The sequence below is a fragment of the Numenius arquata genome, chromosome 11, assembly GCF_964106895.1.
Source record: "Numenius arquata chromosome 11, bNumArq3.hap1.1, whole genome shotgun sequence".
Classification (NCBI taxonomy): domain Eukaryota; kingdom Metazoa; phylum Chordata; class Aves; order Charadriiformes; family Scolopacidae; genus Numenius; species Numenius arquata.
The window spans coordinates 44,277,849-44,304,020 of NC_133586.1; the positions used below are offsets into that span (position 1 = coordinate 44,277,849).

The following is a 26,172-nucleotide window of genomic DNA, read 5'->3' on the forward strand; positions in this document are numbered from 1 at the left end:
CTCCGAGCCCGCCCCGCCGGTGGGCGGTGAGCGCTGGGCCCGGCCCCTCACGGCGGGAGGAGGAGGCGGCCCCGGGCCCGCCGGGATCACAGGTCAGCGCTTCAGGGTTGGAATGCAAATAAGCGGTTAAATACACCCAGTGATGAAGCGCTTGGGCTGCTAACCAGCCGTTCGGATAACCGGCGTTGTGTTGACCCTAAATTAAGGGTTCTTAGCCCCGTGAGTAAAAATAATCTACACACTATATCGAGGTATTTGTCTTTATTTCAGTTCTGCGGAATGGGGCGCCAGCAGAGCACACACCTCTGACCGACCGACCGCCGAGCCCGCCGGTGAGCTGCAGTTCCTTTACCATCCCTCGTCCTTCGTACACACTCCAGTTCATGTTTTAAACGTTTTGGGAGCTCTCCTTAATTAGCGTGCTCCTTGTCTGTAAGAGAGTGTGCATTTTGGTATGGTAATCTCAGGCTCCTCTCGGACACACTCTTACCTCGGCTCCATTCCACAGAAAATATGTCTTGTGGCCCGGCACCCGGATCAGAGGCCAGGAGCACGCTCCCTCCGGGGCCGGGTGCGCCCTTGGTGAGCTCTTGAGACGGTAAATCCTTCCACTATTCAATTTCTTTGATCTAAGTATCGGTTAATTGTTCCAACATCTAGTGCAGGTGGATGTGCAAGGACACAATTAGGTTTAATTGTTCCTACATCTAGTCCAGGTACAAAAGGCCCAATTAAGTTTTGATTTCAGGAGTTCAGCTAAAGTTCAATTCAAGTTCTATTACAATTTTATACAAAGTGCTTATGTAACTTCTTAACCATGTTCTTCTGGGGTCAGTTATGAACATTGGAAATGTGCTTTACGCCCTTTGGGAACCAATGTTTTCCCCAGATGCGTTAAAAAGGCAATTAGATATTGTAATTCCTTTATGCTGCTGCTGGGGTGTCCCCGTCCCTGCGGGGATCCCCCTGTCAGCCCCTCGGCTGCTCTGGGCATCTGGCTGTGACCCATTGTCCCCACAGCAAAGTCACCAGCCGTGTCCTGGCAGGAACTAGCAGCTCTTGCACTTGAAGCCTTCTGTAGGGACCCACTTCAGGGCACGTCGGGGTCGTTTGGGGGCTTCAGCTGCAGGGACAAGGAACAGACCATGACTTGTGGATGTTTGTGCTGCTCCCGACAGCAGCGGTATCCCCCAAAAAGACCTTTCTGCTCTTGCTCCAGCGGCCTTCAAGCTGTGATAGAAACGTGCCTGACCTGCTTGCAAAGTCTTGGCTCGTTGTTGAGATGCAAAGCTCTTACTTCAAAGTTAGACAGCTTTTCACTTTCATTAGAAGAAAGAATAATATACAAATTGCTTTGCTAGGATCCAGCCTGTGCAGTTCCTTCTTATTTTAATAATTTAGAAGTCCTGGCTAGACTGAGTGCTCCCAATACTGTCTCATCGTGGATGCTGAGAAGCCCTGGCTTGGTTTGCCTTTGGATGGGGAATGATGGGTGTGACGGGCCGTAGCCAGAAGGCTGTGGTCGGGCACAGGAAGAGTTTTAGGCCACAGAGACTGAATAAATTGAAAGCACCGTGTGTTTCTATCAGCAGTGGTTAGCCAGCAGGCAGGAAAGTATTTCGGTGGCTGTAGTGCTGGGTGAAGGACTGACAGCAGCAGCATCCTCGGCTCTCCTGCAGCGCAGGACAGCCTGGGCTTTGGTTCTGTATGAAACAGCTTTTCCACTTTTCCCATCAGGGTCATATCAGTGTGATAGACCCATCCGTGCCGTGGACACTGGGCAGGAATTACAGCGTCAGTGGGTTCATGGGCATAGGACCCAGATGCTGAGCCTCCACTGGGATGGAGGGGCAGTGGGGACCTGGCTGAGGTCTGAACAATCCCTGTCCTGGGGTCATTTCGGTCCGTTCCCCAGGTATCGCCGGCACAAAGGCAATCTGGTGAGCGTACATCCCGACCCACATGCCAATGGGGAGTCGCGGTGAAGAACACATCACCGTTACTGCAGCGCACCTGCAGCTCCTGGTGTGCGAAGCCAAATCTGCTGCAGGGCTCAGAAAAGAGAGCGCACCAGCACCTCGATTCTGCAGATAACCCACATCGCATCGCTTAGCGTTACCACGGAAACGCGGCGAGGGCTCGGAGGTTTCTGAAAAGCAAATACCGGAGGCACAGACTGCATAGGAATTGATTGCAAGAGACACCATGGGCTTCCCACAGCGGCGAGCTGTAGGGCAACAGCCACGTCCCTCCCTGGGGTGACTTGAGGGCTGTTGGGTTTATCTGCCATCAGAGCAGGCTGGGGACAGCCATCACCCTGTCCCCTGCCGCCTGCCTTGCCTGCTGTGCTGCACTTTGCCTCCTCTGAGGTATGGAGAGCTGCTGCATTTGAGGACTGGCCTCATAGAACACGCCACGCTGCTCACACAGCCCCGGTGTCAGGATGGATTTGGTTTAAATTCAGATGCTGTGGGTCTCTGCTGCTTGCAAAGGGTCTGGCTCTCACTTTAATCTCCCGTGCTTTGGCAGAGATGGTGGCACAAAGACATAGGAGGCAGCCAGCAGCTCCTGGTAAAAGCAAAACATGTTTTGATGAGAGGAAAAAACTGCAAGGGTGCAAGAGAGCCTGGCATGTGCATCTGCTGCCACAGCTGCCCCGTTCTGCCCACATCCCGTGTATCTGCATATTTCATGCAGTCTTACAGTACTGAAGAACTGCTCCAGGGCTGGGTTATCTGGGTGACGGGCATGCGGGGTATTTTTAGGTATGATAATTTATGCATGTTATTGTTTCTGCGTTTACAGCTAGCTGTTCAAATGTTGAAGAACTTCCTGGTATCTGAACAGGCTGATTTTCCTTTCTTGCAAAGGCAGCAGATGGAAGGAAACAAACACTTCTCTGCAGAAGTAGTTGAAGTTTAACCATGGCATTCTAACAAGCACAGCGTTTTCTTTTTCTCTGGGTTGAAGTGATTAGAGTCAACAGTGCTCAGAGACCAGGGCTTTTGCTACTAGGAACTGCTTGGGAGCACTGGGATTTTTTTCCTAAAAATAGCAACAATTAAAAAATTACCTCTGTAAAGGACCCTCTCTCCAAATCCTGTAATTAAAGAGTCTTTTTAATATCCACCATCTGTCGCCTCTTCCTGCTCCAGCATGTTCCACTTACCTTTCTCACCCATATTTATAAGAAGTAAGAGAAACAAGATTCCACGATGGATAGATCTGGAGGGGAGCTGCTCTTTTCTGCAAGCCCCACTCACTGCTTAGCTCTCCCAGCAGCGCCCAAATCCCAGTTAGGAGTTTGCTGGGAGGTCACAGCAAGCTGATGTGCTTGGGTGATGCATGAGGAGGCGGCTCCGGGAAGCACATATGCCAGTCCCTTCCCGGTTTTGCGGACGATGCTCCCCTGGAAAAGCTGGCAGAGCTTCTCTTTCTCATCCCTGGAGTTAAAAACTGCTAGGCTATGCAGTAAGGGATTTAATCTGGATAGCAAAATTAAATTAACCATTGGTTAATTGCGATTTCTCTATTAGGCTGAGGAGATAATGGAGCGACAAAGATCACTGGTGAAAGCAGTGAGTTAGGGCTCCAAAAATCAGGCTCGGACAGAGTTGGCTACGCCAGATGAAGGCAATTCGGAGCTCAGCCTTGCTCTCTTCTCACTCAGCACAAACTCAGCTTCACCACGCAATATCTGAACCTCAGTTCTGCTGCTGAATTTCAGGAGAAGTCCTGTTGGGAGTCTTCCATGGCATTGCTGCTCCTATTGTCATTTCCCTTCCTTACAATACTTACTGGGGTGTAATTTTGTGTACCAGTAAACAAGGCACCGCTTACAAATAGCTCAGCCTGGGCTGTCGGAGCGTGTGCTGTTGTTCTCGCTGCGTGTGTCCTCCTTGTTACAGCAGTCCCGACCTGACCGAGCGGCTTTTGTTGTTACAACAGGCACTCATGGAAAATTGCAGCTGGGTGCGTGTTCCAAGCAGCGTACGGAGATCCACGCCTGCATCCACCGTGCCGGGGAACCTGCTGTCTGCTGAGGTGGGACGAGGTGTGGTACGGCTTGTTTGGCCAAAGGGCTGTCCTGGGGCCACCAAGTGCTTTTAGAGGCTGTGTCGGAGCACGTTTGACTGGGCAGCGTAAAGGCAGGCACCTCCAGAGGTGTGAAGCCACACTACCCGCGAAACAGCTGGGGTTCGTGCTTGCACAGAGTGTGGCCATCGCTGATTCTGTTTCTCTGAAGAGGCAGCAAAAGCAGAAAGACCCAGGGAGGCCCTGAGCTGCTGTAGGTACATCAATAACATGGGTTAAACCAGCTCCAGATGAGAATAATACTGTACTCTCTCAATAAAGCTTTGAACTGACAATAAGCTAAAAGATGATTCAAATACAACATGGTCCCAAGTACAAAATATTAAGAAACTGAGGAGCATCAAGGTGTATAGTGGTGTCTCACAGTAAAGCTAGTCTGTCAGTAGGTTGCTTAAACCGATCAACAGCTATCTCCAAGTTAACTACATCTGAGAGACTCATCTCCTGCTTCTTGCCCTTCCTTTACATTTTCAGTTGCCAACGTCTTTCATGATATTTTGGGGAGGAACATCTGTTAGGCAGCGTTTATGAATCCTCAATAAATCTCTTCAGCCTAATTATACAGCTATAATTCAGACTGTTATTCCACAGTGTGAAAACAAGACATGACACGTATGTATATTCAAACCCCGTGATTCCATTTCTTGCATATCGAGTGTGTGTGTCTCCAGGGGCACAGGAACACTGCTCACTTTATTATTTAGAGTTGATGACAAAGAAGTGTTTTCAATAAGAGTGTAAATGTCCCGACGGCCAGTGAACACTACAAACAGCTACTGGGAGGGAAGGAATGGGGCGGAGGGCGGCAGCTTAGCTCCCCGCCAGGCTGGCAGCCCCCCAGCGGGGTTTTCTGGGCAGCACCGTGAAGTTTCTTTTGACACCAGCGGCCTTTGGATCAGACTCGTCATAAAGTTTTCCATCTTCCTTGAGCCCAGCACTGCGAATGGGGGGATAATCCAGCCTTTGGATGAACTTCACTGTCACTTTTACTTTCTCTTAACCTGCCCGGCTGCAGCATGCTTGCATGCGATGAAGCTGTTAAACCAGAGAGCTTCAGAGGTACCGTCTGACCCATTAGCTCATGTCAACGTTTTGTCTTTGCTTTTTTCTTAATTGGGTCATTTATCACTAGAAGATTAGAAGAAAGATCTAGTTTAAATGTCCTGTTTATTTCTTATTAGTCTAGCTTTAAAATGCCCTGCCTTTGAGGTTTATTGTTTAGTTTTTACAGTTCAATATTTATTACAAAGTGTAGATTAAAAGCATTCCCTCAGTCCCACACAATAATTAAAGGAACACTTGCACAGCGCCAGGATTTCAGAAGCCTCCCTGTACTGCAATTCTGTAAGACTTTCAATTACTTTCAAATACTTTCACAGCACATCCCGTGCGGAAGTCACTAAAAAGCAATGACTTCAATCTTCAGAACGTCTCTTGGGAGAAGAGACATTTTGCACTGGAGAAAAAGTCAAAAAACACAGAGGCGTGAAGTGATTTGCCTAAAACCATGTGGGAAATGAAAGCAGAACCAGTCGTGCGCTGTAACCACAGCATCATCTTTCTGCAGAGCTTCCCCACCTAAGAAAATAAAATACGTACACAGAAAGCAGCTGGAAGAAATTGCCATTCCCCCTCCTGATTAGTCTTGCTCAGACTAGATGGCCTAATTAGGTGGTGATTTGCCTCCAGCTGGCCCCAAAATGGCTTCGACACAAACTGTTTCACCATTTCTGCAGGATACTTCACAGCGTCTTTTCTGAGGACATGTACAGGTTGCTTCTTATTTTAGTCTCTACGATGTCCAAGTCAATCAGTGTACAGCTAATTACCACTGGGGCTCTAGCCTTACTTAGGGATATAATCCCACCTCAGCGGCAAGTAAATCCGTGCGTGTCATCAGGACAGCTTCTTGCTGCTGGGAGAGTCTTAGTGCAAATTGTGAATCCTGTGGAAAGGTGAGAGTCTGTCAGTGCCTGCAGCTCTCGTTCCAGCTCCTTCAAAGGTATCTGCCTTGCAAGGAACCTGCATTCTCCTTGTGTCTCCAGCGTTTCTCGGGAGCCACTCTTTGAGGTTATACTGGGCTAAAATCCTTTACGGTTCCTGCCTCTCCTTCAACATGAGAACTGTGATGTTCATTCATCTCACTAAGACATCGGTGCACTATACTCCTGCAAAGGCAAAATACAGAAAAGAAAAACCCAACCTGATTATTGCACTGAATAATGAGCATTAAGGCATGTATTTATGACTGAGTCTGCAGTTCAAAACCATGTCCTCAGGTTTAAATGCTTACGACTCTGTGAATTTGCAGCTTGGAATCCCAGCGGGGCTGATTCAGCCTTCCTCGTCCTAAAGCTGATGTATTTAAATCTCATCAACCTTAGGGATTGATGTGGGCAGTTTTGCACAAGCCTGACTACCGCTGAACTGTGCACATAGGAAATAAAGGTTACGCAAGCTGGAAAGTCTCTTAATCGATGTAACATTCAATGCAAAAACGCTCTGAATAAACAAACTTATATCTCTGCGTGGTTTCCTACACGTACGTCTCTTGGAATGAGATTTCAAATCTGCAACGCCATCTGCTTTATGTGGATATGAAGGATCTGACGGCGCTTTTGGAGGAGTTGGCCAACATCTCATGTTTGCTTCAGCTGCAGTGCAGCATGTCGCAGGCCTCTTCTCTGCCCACTGGGAACGTCGTTGGCACAAGGATACTGTGTTGGTGATGGGCATCTATCACAGAATCATATCATAGAATCCTAGAATGGTTTGGGTGGGAAGGAACCTTAAAGCCCATCCAGTTCCACCCCCTGCCCTGGGCAGGGACACCTCCCACCAGACCAGGTTGCTCCAAGCCCCGTCCAACCCGGCCTTGAACCCCTCCAGGGATGGGGCAGCCGCAGCTTCTCTGGGCTCCAGCCCTCTGAACATCTGTGTGGTCTCCTCTGGACCTGCTCCAACAGGTCCATGTCCTTCTTGTGTTGGGGACCCCAGAGACTGGCCCAGAGGAGGCCACAGAGATGCTGGGAGGGCTGGAGCCCCTCTGCTGTGAGGACAGGCTGAGAGAGTTGGGGGGTTCAGCCTGGAGAAGAGAAGGCTCCGGGGAGACCTTAGAGCCCCTTCCAGTCCCTAAAGGGGCTCCAGGAAAGCTGGGGAGGGACTCTGGATCAGGGAGGGGAGCCATAGGAGGAGGGGGAAGGGTTTGACCCTGAAAGAGGGGAGATGGAGATGAGATGTGGGGAAGAACTTCTTTGCTGTGAGGGTGGTGAGAGCCTGGCCCAGGTTGCCCAGAGAAGCTGTGGCTGCCCCATCCCTGGAGGGGTTCAAGGCCAGGTTGGAGGGGGCTTGGAGCAACCTGGTCTGGAGGGAGGTGTCCCTGCCCAGGGCAGGGGGTGGCACTGGGGGGGCTTTAAGGTTCCTTCTCACCCAAACCGTTCCATCATTCCATGGTTCTATGCCCGCTCCGCCGAGCGCTGTCCCCGCCCGGGCGGCCCCGGCTGCGGGCAGGACGCGGCCCCGGGCGGGCGGGGCGGGAGGCGGGCGCGACCGAGCGTGACGGGCGGAGGGCGGGAGCGGAGCCCGCAGCGAGGAGCCACCCGGTGCCTCCGCCTCCGCAGCGCCCGTCGGGAGGCGGCCGGGCAGCGCCGCCGCCGAGACCCCCCTCCCGCCCGCTCACCCTCGCCCCGCCGAGCGCCATGGCGGCCGCGGCCGCCGAGCCCAGCAGCGGCCGGTACCAGCAGGTGAGGGGGGGACGGCGGGAGGCCGCGCCGCGGAGGAACGGAGCCCGGAGCCGGGGCCCTGCAGCCGGGCGGCGCCTCAGCCCTGGCCCGAGGCCTGGCGTCTCCCGGGGCCTGGGCCGGGCGGGGCCTGCGGGCGCGGCGGCCGCTGTCCCGCTGCGGGGAGAGGGGGGAGGGCGGCGGCGAGCGGGCCCGCGGCCTCCGGCAGCGCCCGGGGCGGAGGCCTCGGCTGCCGCTGAGGCGAGGGGGGCCCCGCCGGCGGCCGGGCCGGGTCGGGCCGGGGCCGCGCTGTCCCCAGGCCTCTCCCGGGGCCGGAGCGACCTTGTGCGCGGGGCGCTGTCTCCGCCGGCTCCGGGAGGGAACTTGTTCGGCTTTGTCTTGAAACTCGCGTTAATTTCATTTCGTCTCTTACGTGTGGGCCCTCCCCCCGCCCCGGCTCGGATTGAAATCCTCGTAGGCCGGAGACCGGCCTTAACGGAGCGTAACCCGCCAGTTTGGGGTCGTTCTTCCTTCCCGGCCTGCTGGCGGAGACGACGTGCCCTGTCAGGAGTGTCGGCCTCGCAGGAGGGGCTCGGGGTCGGTCGGGCCCGGCTCTGTGGCCGGGCTCACGCACGTTTCTGACATTCCTCGCTTAAAGTAAGGGAGCGAAATCCCTCGAAACGGTACCCGATACCTCTCCTGCTTAACCGGGGTTCCCATATCACTGCGTTATGGCTGGGCCTTGGTAGCGTTCTCAGCGTGGGTGGCTCACGCTCCTTGGGATACGAGACGTGCCTTCCCATTGGGATGGGATATTAGTTTCACCGTGACAGCTGGAGGTCTCTGGTTTTTACATGCTAGAAACGTAAAAGTTAAGTAAAACTTAGGCTTTTTTTTTTTTTTTTTTTTTTTCCCCACACTGTGCTAAACGAAGGTGTTGACTTGTGAAGACAAATCTCCTTGTCGTTGTTCTCGGAAGTGGTAGGTACAGGTCACCAGGCCTCTTCGCTAATCGCCTTTCCCATCAGAGCCCCGCCGTCGGTGTTGACCCCGACAAAACGTCTTCACAAATGTCTTTTACAAGGGGATCTAGCTCCGTGTCCCATCGCCTTGAGCCCGTGGAGGTGGGTGACGGGACGTGCCGAAGGACGCTGTTGCGTCGCTCTTTGGTGACTCTCTACCTGACCGATAAGCAGGGTCCTGCTTTCCTTAGAGAGAAAAGCGTGACGCTGTCGCTTGGCCAGGTCCTGCTGACACGTCCGACAGACAGACAGCAGACACCGCGCTCGCTGCGGAGCGTGGCCGCCTGCTACTGCGGAGATTCGGGAGGCAGGCTCTGCCCCAAGGGATTTATACTGCCAAAGACAAACAGATAATGGAGGCCCCGTGAAACGACTGCTGTAACTGGAGTGCGGAATCAGAAACTCACGTATAAATGTATTTACTTTTGTGTGGCTGTGTAGAAATTGCTGCTTTTTTCCTTGCCCTCTGCCAGAAGCTTGGCGTTGGTATTGCAAAGTATGTTACTGCTGAACTGACGCTTGTGTTGCTCCAAAGATCCCTGCAAGCTGTGAAACTAAAGATGCAGAGTAGGTATTTAGGTGAAGAGGAGAGGGTGGGACAGTCTATAGCATTGAATGTGTAATTTTTTTTCCATATATTAAAACATATGGAAAATTGTACACGAATGTGCAATTAACAAACATCCCGTATGCCACCGGAGAAGGACTTGTAGTGAACTGATAACCTTAAGGGCTGGAGCTGAGTACAGGATCCAGTAAGTAGGGGTAGCCTGTAGGGATTCAGCCAGCATGTAGGAGCAGCGCTGTTGAGGTGTGGACACTATTTGAACATGTAAAATTCCCTGAGTGTGTGTATTTTGAGGGGAAAAAAGGTGATAGTTAATGAGGATAAACTGAGGACAACAGAAGTTGATAACGGAGTTTGAAACCTGTGTTTCTCCTTCCGCCCTGCTCCTCAGCCCCTGCTGCCCTGCAGATGGGGGGGTGTGGGGTGCCCCCCCAGCACCTCCTTCAGTGCAAACTCACAGTCTGTGACTGTTCGCTGATACGAGCGGTGTTAAAGGGATGTACGAGGGCACACGATTTATTTTTCTAAGGCTAACTTTCTAGCCCTTGTGCTTTGTTTTGAGGCATTAGATAATCTGATAAAAAATAGCCTGCAATGACGCCTGTGATCTGATACAGCGAGGAAGGGCAGCTCCATGCAGAATAAAGCTAAAACTCCAGAGCAAGGATCTCGGCTTCCCCCAGCCCCTTCCACCGGGAGCAGGGACTGCGTGACCAGGGCAGACGCTGGTTTGGGTTCCTGCTCTGCTTGAGGAGGTGGGAATGGGACACGTCTGGGAGGAAAGAATCGTTATTCTGGGTGGTGCTGGGTCTAAAAAAGGGACACTGGGAGGCTGTGGTCATTCAGACGTGCCTTTGGGAAAGTTACCCAGGGATATTGTTAGGATTAGGTGGCTTAAAGCCTTTGGAGCGTAACCCCTGGATTGTGAGTTCAGTGGCAGAACTGTATTTTGTCCTTAGAGTAGAAACTGGCCTGCATTCTGGAAAAAGTAGCCAGGCTTTTAATAGGTTTACTTACACTGTACATTAAGTGAGGCATGTTTTTTACTTGAAGCATTTGAAAATATATGTGGTGTATATGAGTAATGTAAACCCACTTAGAAAATGGTGGGTGTGTTAAATAATGAAGACATATTCCATTTTTAGTGATATTTCTTCCTGTTCCACTTGTTGAAGGCTTACATGGATTGTTTTGTAAGGGGAGGTGTCTATGGGAAACATAAGGAAGAAAGATTTTTCCATTTGTTTTGTTTTATTTCAGTGAAACTGTAGAAGAATTATGTTGCAAAAGATATAATGTGAATACCCTTTAAATCCATGAAGGACCACAGTGCTTACTTAGTATCTGGGAAGGCTGGAGTGAAATAGGGGGACAGGTGTCACTTGTCACCTTAAGCTTGTGTTTAACTTTTCAGATGAAATGAGCACACAGATCAAAACTGAAAGATGAGAATATATGTATTTTTTAATGTCAGCAGTTAGAATTAGTGGTGTCAGTGGCTGTTTGTTTCCTTGGTGAGGTCCTGGCAGCGTGCAGAAGATGTCCTTGCTAAAGGTACAGGCATCTGATATCTTCTTTTTTTAAAAAAAAATATTATGTCAGGTATCAGGATCGTGTTGGACTCATACTTGGGCTTTTTCGGTGACTTTCTCTCATCACTGAAATTCAGTGGGGCTCAGTAGTCCCAGCTGGGACACAGGTGTAGGAACAGTCCCTCAGGCTTTGGTTGTTACGTGGCCCACAGGAGATGTGGTACCTCTTCATGTGGGCTTGGCGTCGCGGTTTGAAAGGAGCCATAGTGAAAGCAAGTAGCAAAAGCGTGGGGGGTCTGTGAATTCTAATTCTTCATGATTGGGACTATAAAGAAAAAATCATTATTAAGTTGTATCTATTCATTCTGCTTCTGCCTCTTCTTGTGAGATATCCACATTTGATATATCATGGCACAATGGGATTTTTTTTTTTTCATTGAAGATACTTAAGATTCTTCATATGACAATTAAAAAAATGTGATATTTCAAAATGTGATATTTTTAAAAAGATCTGGAATTCTTCCTGTGATGTCTTCATGTCCAGAAAAAAAGGTTAATGCGATCCTAAATATTACGGTAAGGCCTTATTCTTTGTTAAGTGTTTGAATTTTAATTACAGCTATCTAAGATTTAAATCTACTTCTGTATTAGGACCTCGAACACTCAGACCTAAGCATGCTCCGTCCACAGGTTTGTGCCGGCCCCGGTGCTTGTTTACAGTCTCGCCAGACCAGTATGATTCCCCATTTGAACAAAGGTGAGGGAATTAGATCAGCCTGTTTCCCGGGACTGAGGTTTATTTCCATGCTGTCAGGCCAGTAACTGCAGTGAGTCAGTAAAGAACAACATCCTCGTGAGCACGGGTTGTATTTTTGAGGGACATAAAGCCGTTTTGATTTGTGGTTTTTACCTTGGGTAGCTGGGAGGGTCATTGCAAACGTATCCTTCGGGTGGATGCTTGCCCTAGTTTCTGGTCCTTGCCCTGTGCATCCCATGGCCCTGGGTGCAGCTCTGAGCTCGCTGAGGGGTGGGGAGCTGATCCATCCAGGGGAAAAAAATTTTTTGGGGTGGGGGAGGGGAGACACATTTTGCACTCCTTTATTACAATGAAGGAGTAGCTCAGGTTGGCAGAGACCTTGGGAGGTCACTCCCCAGAGCTGGGCTGTGCTTGGGGAGCTGGGCTGTTCCCTGGTGGGAGGCTTGGGTAGGAGCATCAGCATCTCCCGGTGCAGGGAGAAGCCTGGGGAGGTTTTTGTTAGACAGTGTGGCTGCCGAGCGTGTCCCCAGGAGCGTTCCCCCTGGGCATGGGTAGTTGGGAGGACATGCCGTTTGGGGCTCTCACTTCCATCAGTTAAACGAGCTGGAAGCACCTATGGAAGAAAATAGTTATTTGCTCATCAAGGAGAGGGTTGATGCACGTGGGTTGACTTGTCTAATAGCTTATCGTTATTCCTGCTGATTAATAAGCTGATATTAAGTTACAGGAATCTGCAACTGCATTGGGCAAAAGTCAGGATTTCAAATCAGAGTACGTTTAAAGTGAAGTGTAAGTCAATAAAAATAATTCTCCTCTTCTTCAGAGTTGGCAGCAACTTTCAGTTGCTTCCCGTGAGCCAGAGAGAGAGAAGGAGAGAAGCAAAGCGTGTTGTAATGGGAATGAAGCGTAACCTTTTCATGTGCAGGCTCTTGCTTTGCCAGAGTACTCTCAAATTCAGTAGTTATACACATTTTTATTTTATTTTAATGTTTTCTTGCAAAGGTTATGATTTCATTGTTCTGCAAAAAATCAATCCTAGCACCTTTTAAAAAAATATTGATTCTCTTTCTGTCATTAGCCTAAATACCTGCCTTTTTAAAATCTCAGAGAAACCACAGTAACAACAAAAATGAGATCTGATCAGGGTTATCTTCATTCCAGAATTCCTGTGGGATTTCTGGGCAGTTCTGCTGTACGTGCCAGACCGTAAAATCAGAACTGAAATGCAGTAAAACTTGGTGATACAAAGCTGAGTTAATCCATCACTGATGATACATTGCAAAGGCAAAGCCTGTAGTAATGCTGATAAAGACTATTTCCCTGTAGCCTGAGGACTTGGGGCAAGGGAAGGTAAAAAACAAAGGTCCAAAACTGTGTCAGCAGCCCAAGTGCTAAGTTTAGAGAATTTGGAAGAATTAACGAACATATTTATTGGAAATGCTTTTTTCTTCAAAGTTTACATGGAAGTATTTCAAAACATTTTGTAAGTTTTGAACTTCAGCAGTGCTGTGCTGTGCGCGTTGACAGGTGATGCGGCTCACGCAGGGGGCAGTGGCAGAGGCGGTGTCTTGCTCACAGCCAGGCTTCTGATGGTGTTTTGGGGAAAATAAACGCATCCCAGGGTCTTCTCCTGTTCTGCCGGGCAACTTTCTGTTGTTATAGCAATCCGGTGAAAAAATCACAGCCAAACTTCTGCTTTAAAAGCTGTATGCATTGCTGTAAAGACTGTCTATTTTTTTAATGCCACAAATACAAGAATCCTGCTTTGAAAGCTAAAATCCACCAGTGACTCAGAGAAAGAATATTCCACAGCCTCAGCAAAACAGGCTTCACCCAAACGCTGCTTTAACCAGGTTCTCCGGGTTCTGAAGACCCTCGGCCGTGGCCCCAGGGGCAGTTGCCCCCCGACCCAAGTAGCACGGCCTTCCTCTTCCTCGCTGCATGTACCCGCTGCTGCAGAAGGCGCTGGGCCACGCGAGGCGAGCGATGACTCATTCTTCCTGTCACATGAACCCCTTCTGCTTTGCTAATAAGCACTTAGTTGAATTTTAGATGCCTGGAATCATTAAAAAGGCTGGAAGGCATTTGTGTACCTTGTCCATTAGAAGAAAAATCTGTTTTCTCTGTACCTTCTACAGCCTCTAGCTCAACTTTAAAAAATAACTAAGCTTTTTGTGTCATTACCTGAATTGTAATGGTTGGAAGCCAGCAGTGACTTTCTCCCACATGGGGTAGTTGTAAGAATATGCATTTCTTTTTACTATTGAAAGCAGAACCTTGCGAGAATTCCGGTGGTAGGAATTAATCCTCTTTTGTCTCTTGCTGTCACGGTATTGTCACATCTAGTGCTTTCCTTTCCCCCTCCCTGGTGATTGGACTTCTAGGTTGTGTATGTCTTGTTTTCTTACGAACATCAGGGGTTTAATTTCTGCCACCCCCTCAGGAGGAGCGCAGGTAACGCAGGGCGTGCGGTACCCAGGGACCGTCCCTAGTCTGTCAGAGGCTTTTCTCCTCCGCTGATAGACTGGGTCTTGTGTAGGCAGAAGAAACAAAGGGGAGAAATATTGAATTTTCATGGATAGCTTGAAGATAAGCCTGGTGGAGCATTATCTGAAAATTCATAGACTACATTATCCAAAAATTCATAGACTACAGAGCTGGAGAGACTGAGTCTGACTCTGCATTTTCCTGGGTTATCCCTTAGGTTGCCCTTCTCGTGCTGCGTGCCAGCTGCTCTTGAATTTCTGTAGCAGTGCTCTCTATTTTTTTTTAAAGCTTATTTTAATAGGCAATTACTTCCCAAGTTAGTTTGCATTTTCTTCTAATGACTGAACTCCATGGGGTTCATAAAAAAAAAAAAAAAAAAAAAAAAAGGCATTTTTATTTCTTGGTAAGGGCTCACGCTGAGTTAGCTGGTTTGGAAAAGATGAAGATGCGTTGCTGTTGTAGGAGTTGCTGCAGTTTATCTGTTAATTGCTTGGCGCCCTGAGGCTAATTAAAGCTGCAGCCGTGGAGGCAGGTCCCTGCCACCTCCACCCTGTTTGGTGCATTTTAGATGTCTCCTGGTGGCACCCACGGCACCTGTGCTGGGAGCTGCTCTCGGTATAATACCCATTAAATTTTCATCCGGGATCACTTCCTTTCTCCTCCTTGAAGGAAGTGGTTCAGCGTGGTGCCGTGTGGGGAGTCCCAGCCCAGAGAGCTCGGGCCTGACTAAGCTTTTTTTCCAACCTCTTTTTCTTTCCACCTCTCCTCTTCGGAAAACGGGGCTGGGGAGAGGCTGGAGGCTGGCTGTAGTAGCCGGGTGAGCTTCACCGGCCCGTGAAACAGCACAGGGCTGGGGTGGTCTGTTGTTCTGGTACAGCTGAGCGGGTGACAGCGCTGCTGAGTTTTATCCAGTGTTTCCCAGTGTCATTCTTCCCTTTCCCTGGTCTTGGCTGACCCCTCGGACCTGCCAGCAGAACCGCTCGTGTCATCGTCTGCTAACCCAAGTCATCTCAACCTTTCTCAGTTAAACTCCATTAACAGCAGGCGTGTTTAAAATCTTTTTGGCATAACTGGTGTAGGGAGCCGTGATACCAGCTATGCCGAGGGGGTGGAGGGCAGCGGGACGTTGTGTCCTGCCACAGTGCCATGAACCATGGACCTGCAGCTCCCGGGTGTGCAGCGGATGGAGGTGAGCGGCTGTCACTTAATGGCAGAGAAAATGAGACAATCCACACTCTTCTCAGCAGCTTGTGGGACTCAGGTGTCTCTCTGTTCAGACACAGCTGTGATTGGGATGCAAACGTCCAGTGAATTGCACTTAAAACTCTGAAAAACCTCTGGCTTTGACTTTCACAGAGGACAGGGATGTAGTTTGGTCTTTGATCTGGGGCAGAAAAAGGAATAAAAACCCAAGACGCAGAACAGTTATGTATAAAATAAGACCTTGGTTTAGAAGTATGAGCTGATTTGTTGGGTTTGTTGGTTTTTTGGGTTTTTTTCCCGATGAGCCATACAAGTCAAATAGGAACCTATCCCCATCCCCTTGCATTAAATGCTTGGAAAGGACTTGAATGGCAACACGTCTCTGCGAAGCAAAGAAAGCCAAACGTCCTGGATGGCTTCAGGAGCATTAGCCGGGGTGTGCAGGGGGGGGGAGTTCGAGAAGATGTTAAGGAAGAAGTTGCTGCTGTTTCGTGGTGATTACCAAAGAAGGTAGCACCTCTCTGTGCCGGCAAGTGGCAATCTTTGTTGATGAGCTGATGAGAAATGGAAAGAAGAAAAAAAAAAAAAGGTTAGATGGCAGGTGGCTTGTAAATTCCTTTCTGGTGCGTTCTGCTTTGAAGGCTTCTGGCCTGATGTTGTCAGCATCCCTGATCAAAGCCGGCGTTTGGTACCTGCTCCCTGCAGGCGACACTCTGCTTGATGAGCTGCGTGGTTATTTATACAGAGCCTGTGTGGGAAGCACAGTGCCCAAAATAAACCGTCTCCTTTTCAATAATAGGGTGTGAAAGGTTGAAGGGAAATGGCAAGATTCATAGTTATAAGTGTCATTATGTAAGGTATCCGTGAAAAAACCCCTTCCTTGGCAAAGCCATGGGCAGCGATGGAGTCTTTTGTTGAGTATCTCCTGCTGTTCCCACGACTAAACCAGATGCAGCTGCAGCTCCTGAGCAGCGTGAGCTGAGGAATCTGAGGAAGTGCCAGGGAAATGGAAAGGTACTGAAAAGATGTAGGCTGTGCTTTATCCAAGTCCAGGTGTGTGAGGATACGACTTAAAAACACATTGAAAGTGAGATGGCGTATCGATCATTTCAAGTGGGAGTGCTTCGGAGGGAAGCTCAGCAGCTGCTCGAGTGTCCCGTGGTGCCGTAGAACAGCCTGCTTCCAGAAGGATCTGTATGTGCAATTAAAGTAATTTCGCAGCACTGGAGAAACCCCGTTAACCTCTCTCGTGTGTGGGTCTGTTCAGCTGCAGAATGAAGAGGAGCCAGGCGAGACTGCGGCAGTGGTGAGCGACGCCCCTCCGCCTTACAGCAGCATTTCTGCCGAGAACACAGGTAAATGGAACGGAAAGGAAATAGCCAGGTTTGCTCTCTCGCTCTTGCTTAATTGTTCTCCTTATTGAGGGATGGCATTGCAGCATCCTTACTGAGGCTGGAAGGATCGGAATTGATCCAGAGAGATTATTGTTGCTTGTGGTTTAGGAGATGCATTTTGGCTACGCTCCTCTGATGTCATCCCATCAGGCGGTGTTCAAGTTACGTTTCACAGTGTTCTCAGTAGATTGAAGGCAGTTAAAAATCAAAGTGCTGTGAGGATTTGTGGTTCTCCTCTCAGTATTTGGCGTTTGGATGGTGCTGTGCTCCTTCCAAAAAGGACTCGTTATTTAAAAGGGATTAAAGAATTCACTCTTTCTGCAGTTTTCCATAACTAAGGACTTGGTCATGAGGATTATGCTCTTCTGAATCATCATATTGTCATGTCGCTAATAGCTTTTAGCAAAACAGCTTGTTTTATGTATCAGACAGTTTTATATATGACAGCTTGGTTATATATCAGAGTATTTTGACTTAAGTAAATCTTTGCATTTTTTTCCCTCCAGAACTTTCATAGTCAATTGTTCAAATACGATTTGTGAGTCAAACTCAACATACCGTCAGTCCCTCAAACAGCTGGCAGCTTTGGATAGAGGTTTCAATATTGTGTTTCTCAGGCTGCCTATTGAGTGTCCTGCCCTGGCACACCAGCCATGAAGATGTCCCAGTAGCTCTGGTCCCTTAGTGCTCAGAAATGGGGCTCAGAAGTGCTGTGTTTGATTTCTGTTCCAATCCCTTTCCGCTCCGTCAGAAAACAATTTGGAATCTCTGGAAAAATTGGTCACCAGTGGCCTGAGACATGCAGTGATCCTTTTTTTGACTCACTCAAACCACTTGGATTTGAAAATATGCCTCCTTCTGTTTATTGAAGTCGGGAGAGGCACAGCATGTCTCATTATCTTAAAAATAGGTACAGCCGGGTGTGGTAAAGTAGTGCTCTGTGTATTACTTCCTATTAGATAAGGTGCTCCTGGGTTTTTCCCTTGCTGGTTTGGGGTGGCAGGAGGCTGGAAGGGTGGGAAGGGGGCAGGAGGGGCAGGATTCAGCAGTCTGGGGTAGTGGGGTCTCTCAAAGTCACGTAAAACACTCCTCATTCCCAACAGGGTGTTCTTAAGGAATGAACAACTTACCTTTTATATAACTTTTTTTTTTTTTTTTTTTAGTTTATTTTGACTACAAGGATGAGTCAGGATTTCCGAAGCCTCCATCATACAACGTGGCCACGACACTGCCCAGTTATGATGAGGCCGAGAGAACCAAGGCTGAAGCCACAATTCCCTTGGTTCCCGGGAGGGTGAGTGCACTTGGCTGGCTCCGTCCTTTGCCTTTCTGCTATAGAATTCCTGATTTAACTCCTGCCCGTCAAGTGGCATGACCATGACTGGTTTTTTTTTTAAGCATTCTGGTGTGGTGATATTAATATTATACATCCCAAAGAGTTCTGTTGCTGATTTTGTTGGGGTTTTTTTGGTTTTAATTTTCCTCTGGGTGGCTCTGGTGATGTAAGACATCTCGGTAATGCCAGCGTGTGGTACCCAGATGAGTTTGGCAGGCTGACAGAGGGACTGTACCGTGTCCCTGTGCACTGTCACTGGTTTTTAAAAAGAAGATTTAGGATTAATTGTTGAGCCATTGAGCACATTTACCTTTGATACTCCTGCTGCTTATTTAGTTGACTTTTCCAGAGGTCACTGTAGCTGATGCAAGGATGATAAAACCATTCTGTCAGAATAATTATTTTTGATTTTTAATATTTTGGGTTTTTTTTTTTCAACATTATCTCTTGTTCTGCCTCTTCCCCAATCCCTGCTAGTCTTAGATGTCTACTGCTCGTTATACTTCTTCATAGAAGCCAAGTTTCTTGCTGAGATGTTTAATTTTTTTTGATGAGTAGGGGAATTCTTTGCAGCAAAAATAAGAACATGCCCAATCTTGACTGTCTTTAAAAAAAAGAAAAACTACTGCCAGTGACTTAATATTTCATGTCCCGCATCATCTCAGGATGAGAGACAGGAGTTTTTCCTGCTTGCATTTGGAGCCTTTTGAGATTTACGATACTCTCCTGCCCCCATGGGGGGCTTTCCTTAAATGTGAAAAGGAATTTTGTATCCCTCCAGCGTACGCTGCTTTTTGGGGCTGGACAATTTGCTGGCCCTTTCTTGAAGAGCCACGTGCAGCACTGGGATTGCTGTAAGGGCTGGAACAGCTTAAATCCACCCACCTCTCTCCTCCCTTTGATTTGCAGGATGATGACTTTGTGACACGGGATGATTTTGATGACACCGACCAGCTGAGGATAGGAAATGATGGCATTTTCATGTTAACTTTCTTCAGTAAGTACATCATGGAACTTAGTTTTTTTCAGGCAGTGGCCCAAAATAACTGGAGTTATTTTCACACGTTTATGTAGCACCAGGAAAAACCTGTGTGCAAGGGTTTTATGGTTTTGTGCTTTTTTTTTTTCCCTTGGAATACAAAGAGGGCTTGACCTGCTGCTTTTCTCCTGCTTTTAGTGGCATTCCTTTTCAACTGGATTGGATTTTTCCTGTCTTTCTGTCTGACTACTTCAGCTGCAGGACGATACGGGGCCATTTCTGGGTTTGGTCTGTCTCTTATTAAGTGGATCCTTATTGTCAGGGTAAGTTGTGTAGCGCAAAAACACGTACATAGATCTTGGTACTCTCTTTCCCTGGCTTGCTTTTATTTCCCTTATACTGAAGTTAGTTATAAATCTAGCTGTTTATAACAAAATGGATTTTGAATTTGTTGTTCACTGAGAACAGAGCTTTTTCATCATTCTGTCCTGTTTATATGCTGGAATTATTATTGTAATGAAAGAGAATAAAGATTGCACACCCAGGTATGGCTCTGTCTGACAGAGCTCCTGTATTGGATCAAAATGTGTTTGCGTTGAGCAGTAACAATGATCTGATCTTTGGAAAGCGCCTATCCAGACCAAGCGAGCTCTGCCGTCAGCACAGGGGTGTTTCTCTCCAGCGTGATGTGCTTTAGGTGCTCCTCTGAAAAAGACCGAACAATTCTCTAAAATGTGGGCTAACCGTGAGCATGGCTGAGGAGACGAGGGAAACGGGGACTTGAAAGTCAGGAGGTGTGAGGTTTGCTGTTTGCTGGAGGAAGAAGAGGCAGCCACCGCCTTGTCACAGGGCCGGGAGAAGCCCGCTGGTGCCCTCTGGTGTGACGTGCCTGCGGCACAAGCGGCAGGAAACAGGCTTTTCTCATTTGTTTTATTTCCATATAAACTGAGTTAAAACATCCACTGGGCTCCCCTCCACCAGATCACACAGGGAGAGGAAAGGGGTGACTGGTTTGTGTTACGGGAGCCTGGATGCCCCTGCTGGGCACAGACCTCTGCCTACAGAAGCAAGTAAAGCTGTATTTTTAAAACTTGGAGGGGAAGAAAGAGAGACCTTTCTGGGGAAAAAAAAAAAGGACATAGATTTGCTGATGCTGGAAGGAATGGAAAAAGAGAAAAGTCTGATTATTATTTGGAGCTGACGGAAAGAAGGTGTCTGTGAAAATGGCACGCAGACATCCCAGGCCAAAGTTTGGATTTCAAGCAAAAAATATCCTTAGTTGTGCATAAGTAGAGGTAGAGCCCATTAGTGTTAGGGCTGGCACTTCATACCTAATCTCTTTTGGGCTAGGAATTGTAATTTGTAAATACAGCATCTGTGAACTTTTTCTGTAGAAAGTGAAGATTTTGGGGGTCACCTTGTAACAGTGGTGTTAAGTATTTGCTGGATTAAGAGGTGTGACAGTGAAACAGATGGATTTGATTTAAACTTTGATAACAAGCTCACCATTCGTTAGGTTTTAAACTGGAATAGAATGAAAACACAAAAATCATACTGTTTTTGTCACTGACACTTCAGCGCTCCGATAGTGTTGGTGCCTTTCATTCAATAGGCAGTAATTTTCCCAGTGGAAAATCTTGTCGGAGGGTTCCACAGATCCGGGATTTCTTTTCCAACTGTTCTTTTATTTGCCATACTGTCCAGCCTTACAGAGTAATTAGCGTGATGCACTCTGCAAACCCGCTCTTCCCTTTCAGAAACTGCAACTGGGGTTTATAAGCATTAAAGACGTCAGAGAAAATAGGAATATTTGCCCGGTGGTGCCTTTGTGCTCCACTGATTGTGAGAGTTCGTGGCTGGGTGTTGAATCTGTTCCATTCCCCTTGGCTGGAGTTGGTCTGATGTGTGTAGAAAAACCTTAAATGCAGGTTTGTGGAGATGAATTGTTCCCTGCAGCCCGTGCAGCTGATGGAGTGTAGCAGCCTGTAAGCTCTGCTGTATGCAGAGGGCTTGGTCTGGGTGCTGCTGAAACTGGGGAGAATAGACTTGGGTTCAGAAAGTGCCATGTGCTCTAACGTGTTGTTTGTGTGGCTTTGTTTCTTTTTTTTCAGTTCTCCACCTATTTTCCCGGTTACTTCGATGGCCAGTACTGGCTTTGGTGGGTCTTCCTTGTACTAGGTGAGTGTTTGTTCTGGGGTGAAGAGGGAACACATGCTTAAAACTCTGTAAAGAGCAATGAGGGATTCAGTAAATAACATTACTGGCTATTAAAATATGTCTGTATAGATTTAAAACTGAACTGAAACCCTCAGAGTACTCATCCTCTTACTGAATGCCTTCTACACTTTAAAGGTACACATAAACACTGTCCTTTTGTTGTCATTTCTTGGTGGCAGCATCCTATGTATCATCCAGAAGGAGCAAAGAAGAGAGCAATGCTTGTCTTCATAGTAACTGATGTTGTACCTGTTCTTAGATCTTAAATACAAGAGTGGGTTGAGGTCTTTCTTTTTTTTCTTGCCTTCTTTTTCCTCCTTTGGAAGTAACTGGATCTCATTTGGAGGTAAAAGTTTTGTGACTGGCTAAGGAGAGTTTGTTTTTGAAATTGCATGAAATTGAAAGATTAGGTGTTACTGATACCAAAAAAAATCTTGTATCTAATCAGCTGTTGTGCATCCCAGTGACTTAGGTCCCTCCGTATGAGGAACAGTGAGTTGAACTGCTCCTTTTCTAATTGAAGAAGCAAAACCTGTTAACTGGACAAATGTGTCTCTTCCGTCTAGGTTTTCTGCTGTTTCTCAGAGGATTTATTAATTATGCAAAGGTTAGGAAGATGCCAGATACGTTTTCCAATCTGCCCAGAACCAGAGTTCTCTTTATTTACTAAAGGTAAACTTTCTGCTTTCCTGAATTTGTTCAGTTTTGTTTTTAACGCTATTTAGTGACTCTTTTAAGCTAGAATTTTCTTTGCTTGAATACTTTTAGAACACAAGGCGGCAGAAAACAGTTGTTTCTTGGTGTCCCATGTGCAGCTCCTGTTTCTACAGAGTCCAGGCTGACCTGGTGGGGAACAGAAGAATACTTGACATTTCTGCCTGAGCTTTTACTTTGAGGAGCTGAATATTCATTAGGTTGCGTAACTCAGATTATAAGAACAAAATCTTTGCCCCTTGGTATTGCGCTGTATTTGGCAGGTGTGTCTTTCAGGATAAATACCGTGCCCGGAGCACGTAGTATCTCCTGAACATGAGTAAAGGTCACTAAATGTTGTTAGAAGATTGTACCGGTGTCTTTGGCTTATGTCCCAGAAAGAACAATTTGTCGGAATTTTGCTTGGTGTTTGAATTTTTTGCCAAGTTCCTGAAGAAATTTAAACTCTTGCAGACCTTGGCTCTTGGAAAACCCCTCCCACATACCTGAGCATCCCATCCTGCCTCAGCATCCTTCAGAAACCTTAATGCAGAAGTTTTTCATTTTAAGGCCAAACCTGAACGTTCTGCCCTCTTAATGGGACTTTAAAGGAGGAGGCTTAAGTAGTTGAATGCTTCCAGCATAATTTCCTGCTTACAGCAGATAATGGCCTTGCATTAACTGTCCCTCCCCGAGGGGAAGGAAATCCTGTAATCGGTGGCTTCCCAGATGGCGAGTGCAACACGATGCTCCCTTTAGAAATATCATAATAACACTGCGTTTCCCCGAGACAGGACTGAGGCAATTGCAGCTGGGACAGTGGGATGAAGAAACCAAACAAATGCCTGCTCTAAATTGGGGGGTCGCTAAATTGTTCACATTTTAAAACCCAGGCTTGATTTTTCCAAAGGCACTTTCCTTTAATTAGAAACGGCAAATTGCGTAAGATTCTGCTTCATTTGTACTCTGTAGTAAGGACATGCGACACAAAACGGGCATTGTGCAGTGTTTTCCAGCTTGAGTTTTCCACTGGTGATAGTGTGTAAAAATAGTTCAGTCCATTTATTGAAGTGTTTCAGTTTTGTTTAACAAAGTTCTGGTTTATGACCTCCTCCAGGATTTGTAATATCCTCTCAAATTCCTGCTGAGTCACCAGAGGGTTTATTTCCCCCAGTTGTTCAGTCACGTCGTGTAAGCGTTTAAGCAACAGCTTCATCATCTGTAGTTTGTTCTCACTGAACAATTTTTTAATTTTGCTTCTTTACTGAAACCTAATTTTTCATTTATTAAGGAGCTGTGTGGTTTCTTGTTGCACAGGCTTTTCCAGAAATTGCAATTTTAGAGACCTTGCTTGACTCCCTGCTTGTGAGGATGGAGGTGTAGAGGTTTTCTAAAATTTTTTTTTTGTTTGTTTATTTTTTTGGTCATTTTAGAGCTTTCAAAAAGCACTTATATCTCTTAGATATATTGAGATAAATGTCCGGAATAATTTCTAAATATTACAACTTTGACACTTCCCCTGAAGATAAATCTTTAATCCTAAATTCTGAGCAGGGAAACCGCAAAAGCCTTGGATTTTCAGTGTATTATTGTCCTTAAGATTAGATTTTCTCTGTAGGGTGTAATGAAAAGAGGTGAATGGAGATTTTCATTTTAGAGTGGGGATACACTTAGAAAATCAGGAGGAGAGGAGGAGTAATTAGTGCAAACCAGAAAATAATAACTCGTAATTATCCTGGGAGGATGCGGCAGCTAAAGACCGAGTCAGATTTTCTTCTCACAGGGCGAATGCAGCGTCATTTCATACACCTCTTTGTTTTTATGCCGGGGTTCCTAAGAGCATTGTCTGATTTGGTGTCTGCTTTCCCCAAAGGAATTATAACTCTTCAGAACTGTAAAATGCGCGCAAAACTACCGAGTGTGTTTCGCTGGAGTCGCGTCAGTGTGTGCTGAGACGCTTTCTAAGCCTTCAGACATCCTGCGCTCTTTGTGAGCTACATCCTTCTGTTATCCAAAATAACAATCTAACTATAGTTCCAATATTCAATATCCTTCTCCGACAGATGTTTTCTGGCGAACGTCTTCCTGCGTTAGTGAATTCTCCCTCCAGAAGCAACAGGACACCTGCAGGAAGTGAATCAAGACTCTGGAGCAGAAGAAAAAAATAGTCACCTGCTTTAAAATAAATAATAAAAGTACTGTTGGAAAAAAAACAAAACACCACCAACAAAAAAGAAGCATTTCTTTCTATTTGTTTCTAGGTGTAAAATTTTAATAATTAACGCAGAATTCTGTAATCATTGAATCATTAGTGGCTAATGTTTGACAAAGCTATTGCAGTGGAGTCCGTGACGTGCTAATGAAGCCTCCGTAGCTAGTTCTGTAGTGATTCGGGTCGCCTGAGCCCTGTCCCCAGGGCCAGCAGGGGACAGACTTGCTTTGTGTCCTCCTCTTCCTTCTCCTCCTCCTCCTCCTCCTCCTCCGGGCAGGAGTCGGGATGCGCCCGGGAGTCGGGATGCAGTGATGCCGTTGCCATGGTTACCCGCCTTTCTGCCGCTTCCAGGAAAGCCGGGTCTGCGGGTGCGGATTCCTGAGGTGTCACCGGGAGATGGAGCATCACTTGCAAGGTGGCACGAGTATTAGAGGTTTTTTTTTAATAGTCCGTATTCTCAGTGTTGTAGCATAATTTCCTTTCATACTCCCTACTTTTTGGACTCTCCAGGGATTTTCACAGCACACATTGCTAGTGTAAAACCGAAAGATCACATTGCAACTTTGTATAAAAAAGAAAAAAAAATAATTACCAATTACCTTGCAAAACAAAGGCTTTTTTTTTTTTTTTTTTTTTTTTTTTCTCTCCCCCTTTGGCTTGGGACTTTTGAGACAATTCCTGACATACCTGTAATTCCTGCTTTTATAATTTGTGTTAGCGGAGACTACGACGCGTTATCAGTGTAGGTTGAATGTGCACTTCTGTGCTTTTCTGCCAAGTGGTAAATTCACTTTGGAGTTTTACTATGTTCAAACTGTAAATAGAGCAGAACATTAATAAATGTCACTTATGTAGCAAATTCTCCTGCAGAGCGGTGGTTAATTTAGCTTCGATGCTTTATTGCACCTGGTTGTTGCTCACAAATGCAGATGATCTGTGGGAATTCCATTACTTTTCCATAGAAGGTGGGACACAATCTCCCCCGTTTCTCTCTTCTCGTTTGGATCCAGGGCTTCAAACCCCGGGACGGTCCTCAGCCTGGCAGGGCAGGAAGCGGCAATTCCGTACGTTTTGGGGGGGGCGTGTTGGGTTTTTCTTACTCTCATTACTCGCCTCGCGAAGGGTTTGCGTGTGGTTTTGTTTGGCGGCTGAACTTCTCCCGTGTGCAGTCCTCGCAGAGAAGCCGTCGGGGCTGACGGAGACAGACGGAGGTTACACAGAGGCTTCCTTTTTAAACAAGAATAAGTGCACGCAGGGAGAATTATGAAGTTTATCCCGCCAGGCAAAATCTGCAGCATCGGGGAACTCGGAATCCCATTTGCCCAAACTTGGTAGATCAGCCTCCTGTTTACTCTCTGGGCGTCTGGGCCTTATTTGGTCTTGTATATTGGGAGAACTGGAATATTTGGCATTCCTGCTGCTCTTCGTTGGGTGGCCCGAGGCTGCAGACACCTCGAGCCGAGCGGTTCCTCCGCAGATGGCGGTTCTGGGAGCGCAGAGAGGGATGTGCCGCCGGGAGAGGGTGGGTGACGCCTCCGGAGACCCCCGGGGTCGTGTTCGTTGGGGGTTAACACCGACTCCAGGTTCAAATAATTATCTTGGGTCTGTGACAGCTCAGCCACTTCATCGCGCCTAAGTGACAGGTCTGTGGTCATCTGTAGTGACCAAATAAATCCCAAATAATGGCCAAATAAATCCTGCCTGCCTTCTGTCAGCCCCGGGTCGTTCTCTGCTTCCAGCACTAAACCTCTGGGTGGGTTCAGACAGGATTTGGGCTTCATCTCCCAGGAACGGGTTTCACCTTTGGATCGTGGAAAGCAGCACGTTGTGCCCTTCCCCGGAGAGGGGACGCCTGGATCGGCTCGGCCCTTCCCGTGGGCAAGACCTGTCCTTTCCATGGGGGGTTCAAAACGTGCCGCCGCACGCAGTGACTTTTGCAGAAGACCCCGCGGTGGGAT

The 26,172-nt window shown here is 47.4% G+C and overlaps 1 protein-coding gene across 1 annotated transcript; it reads left to right on the forward strand.

The window, feature by feature from the left end:
* Positions 1 to 7,793: 7,793 nt before the first annotated feature.
* NDFIP1 (Nedd4 family interacting protein 1) lies at positions 7,794 to 25,069 on the forward strand. The gene is made up of 8 exons (XM_074155792.1): positions 7,794 to 7,838; positions 16,651 to 16,738; positions 17,941 to 18,071; positions 19,023 to 19,110; positions 19,291 to 19,415; positions 21,204 to 21,270; positions 21,876 to 21,981; positions 24,066 to 25,069. Exons 1-7 carry the CDS (start codon positions 7,794 to 7,796, stop codon positions 21,977 to 21,979), a joined length of 648 nt encoding a protein of 215 aa, XP_074011893.1. The 3' UTR covers positions 21,980 to 21,981; positions 24,066 to 25,069.
* Positions 25,070 to 26,172: the final 1,103 nt, after the last annotated feature.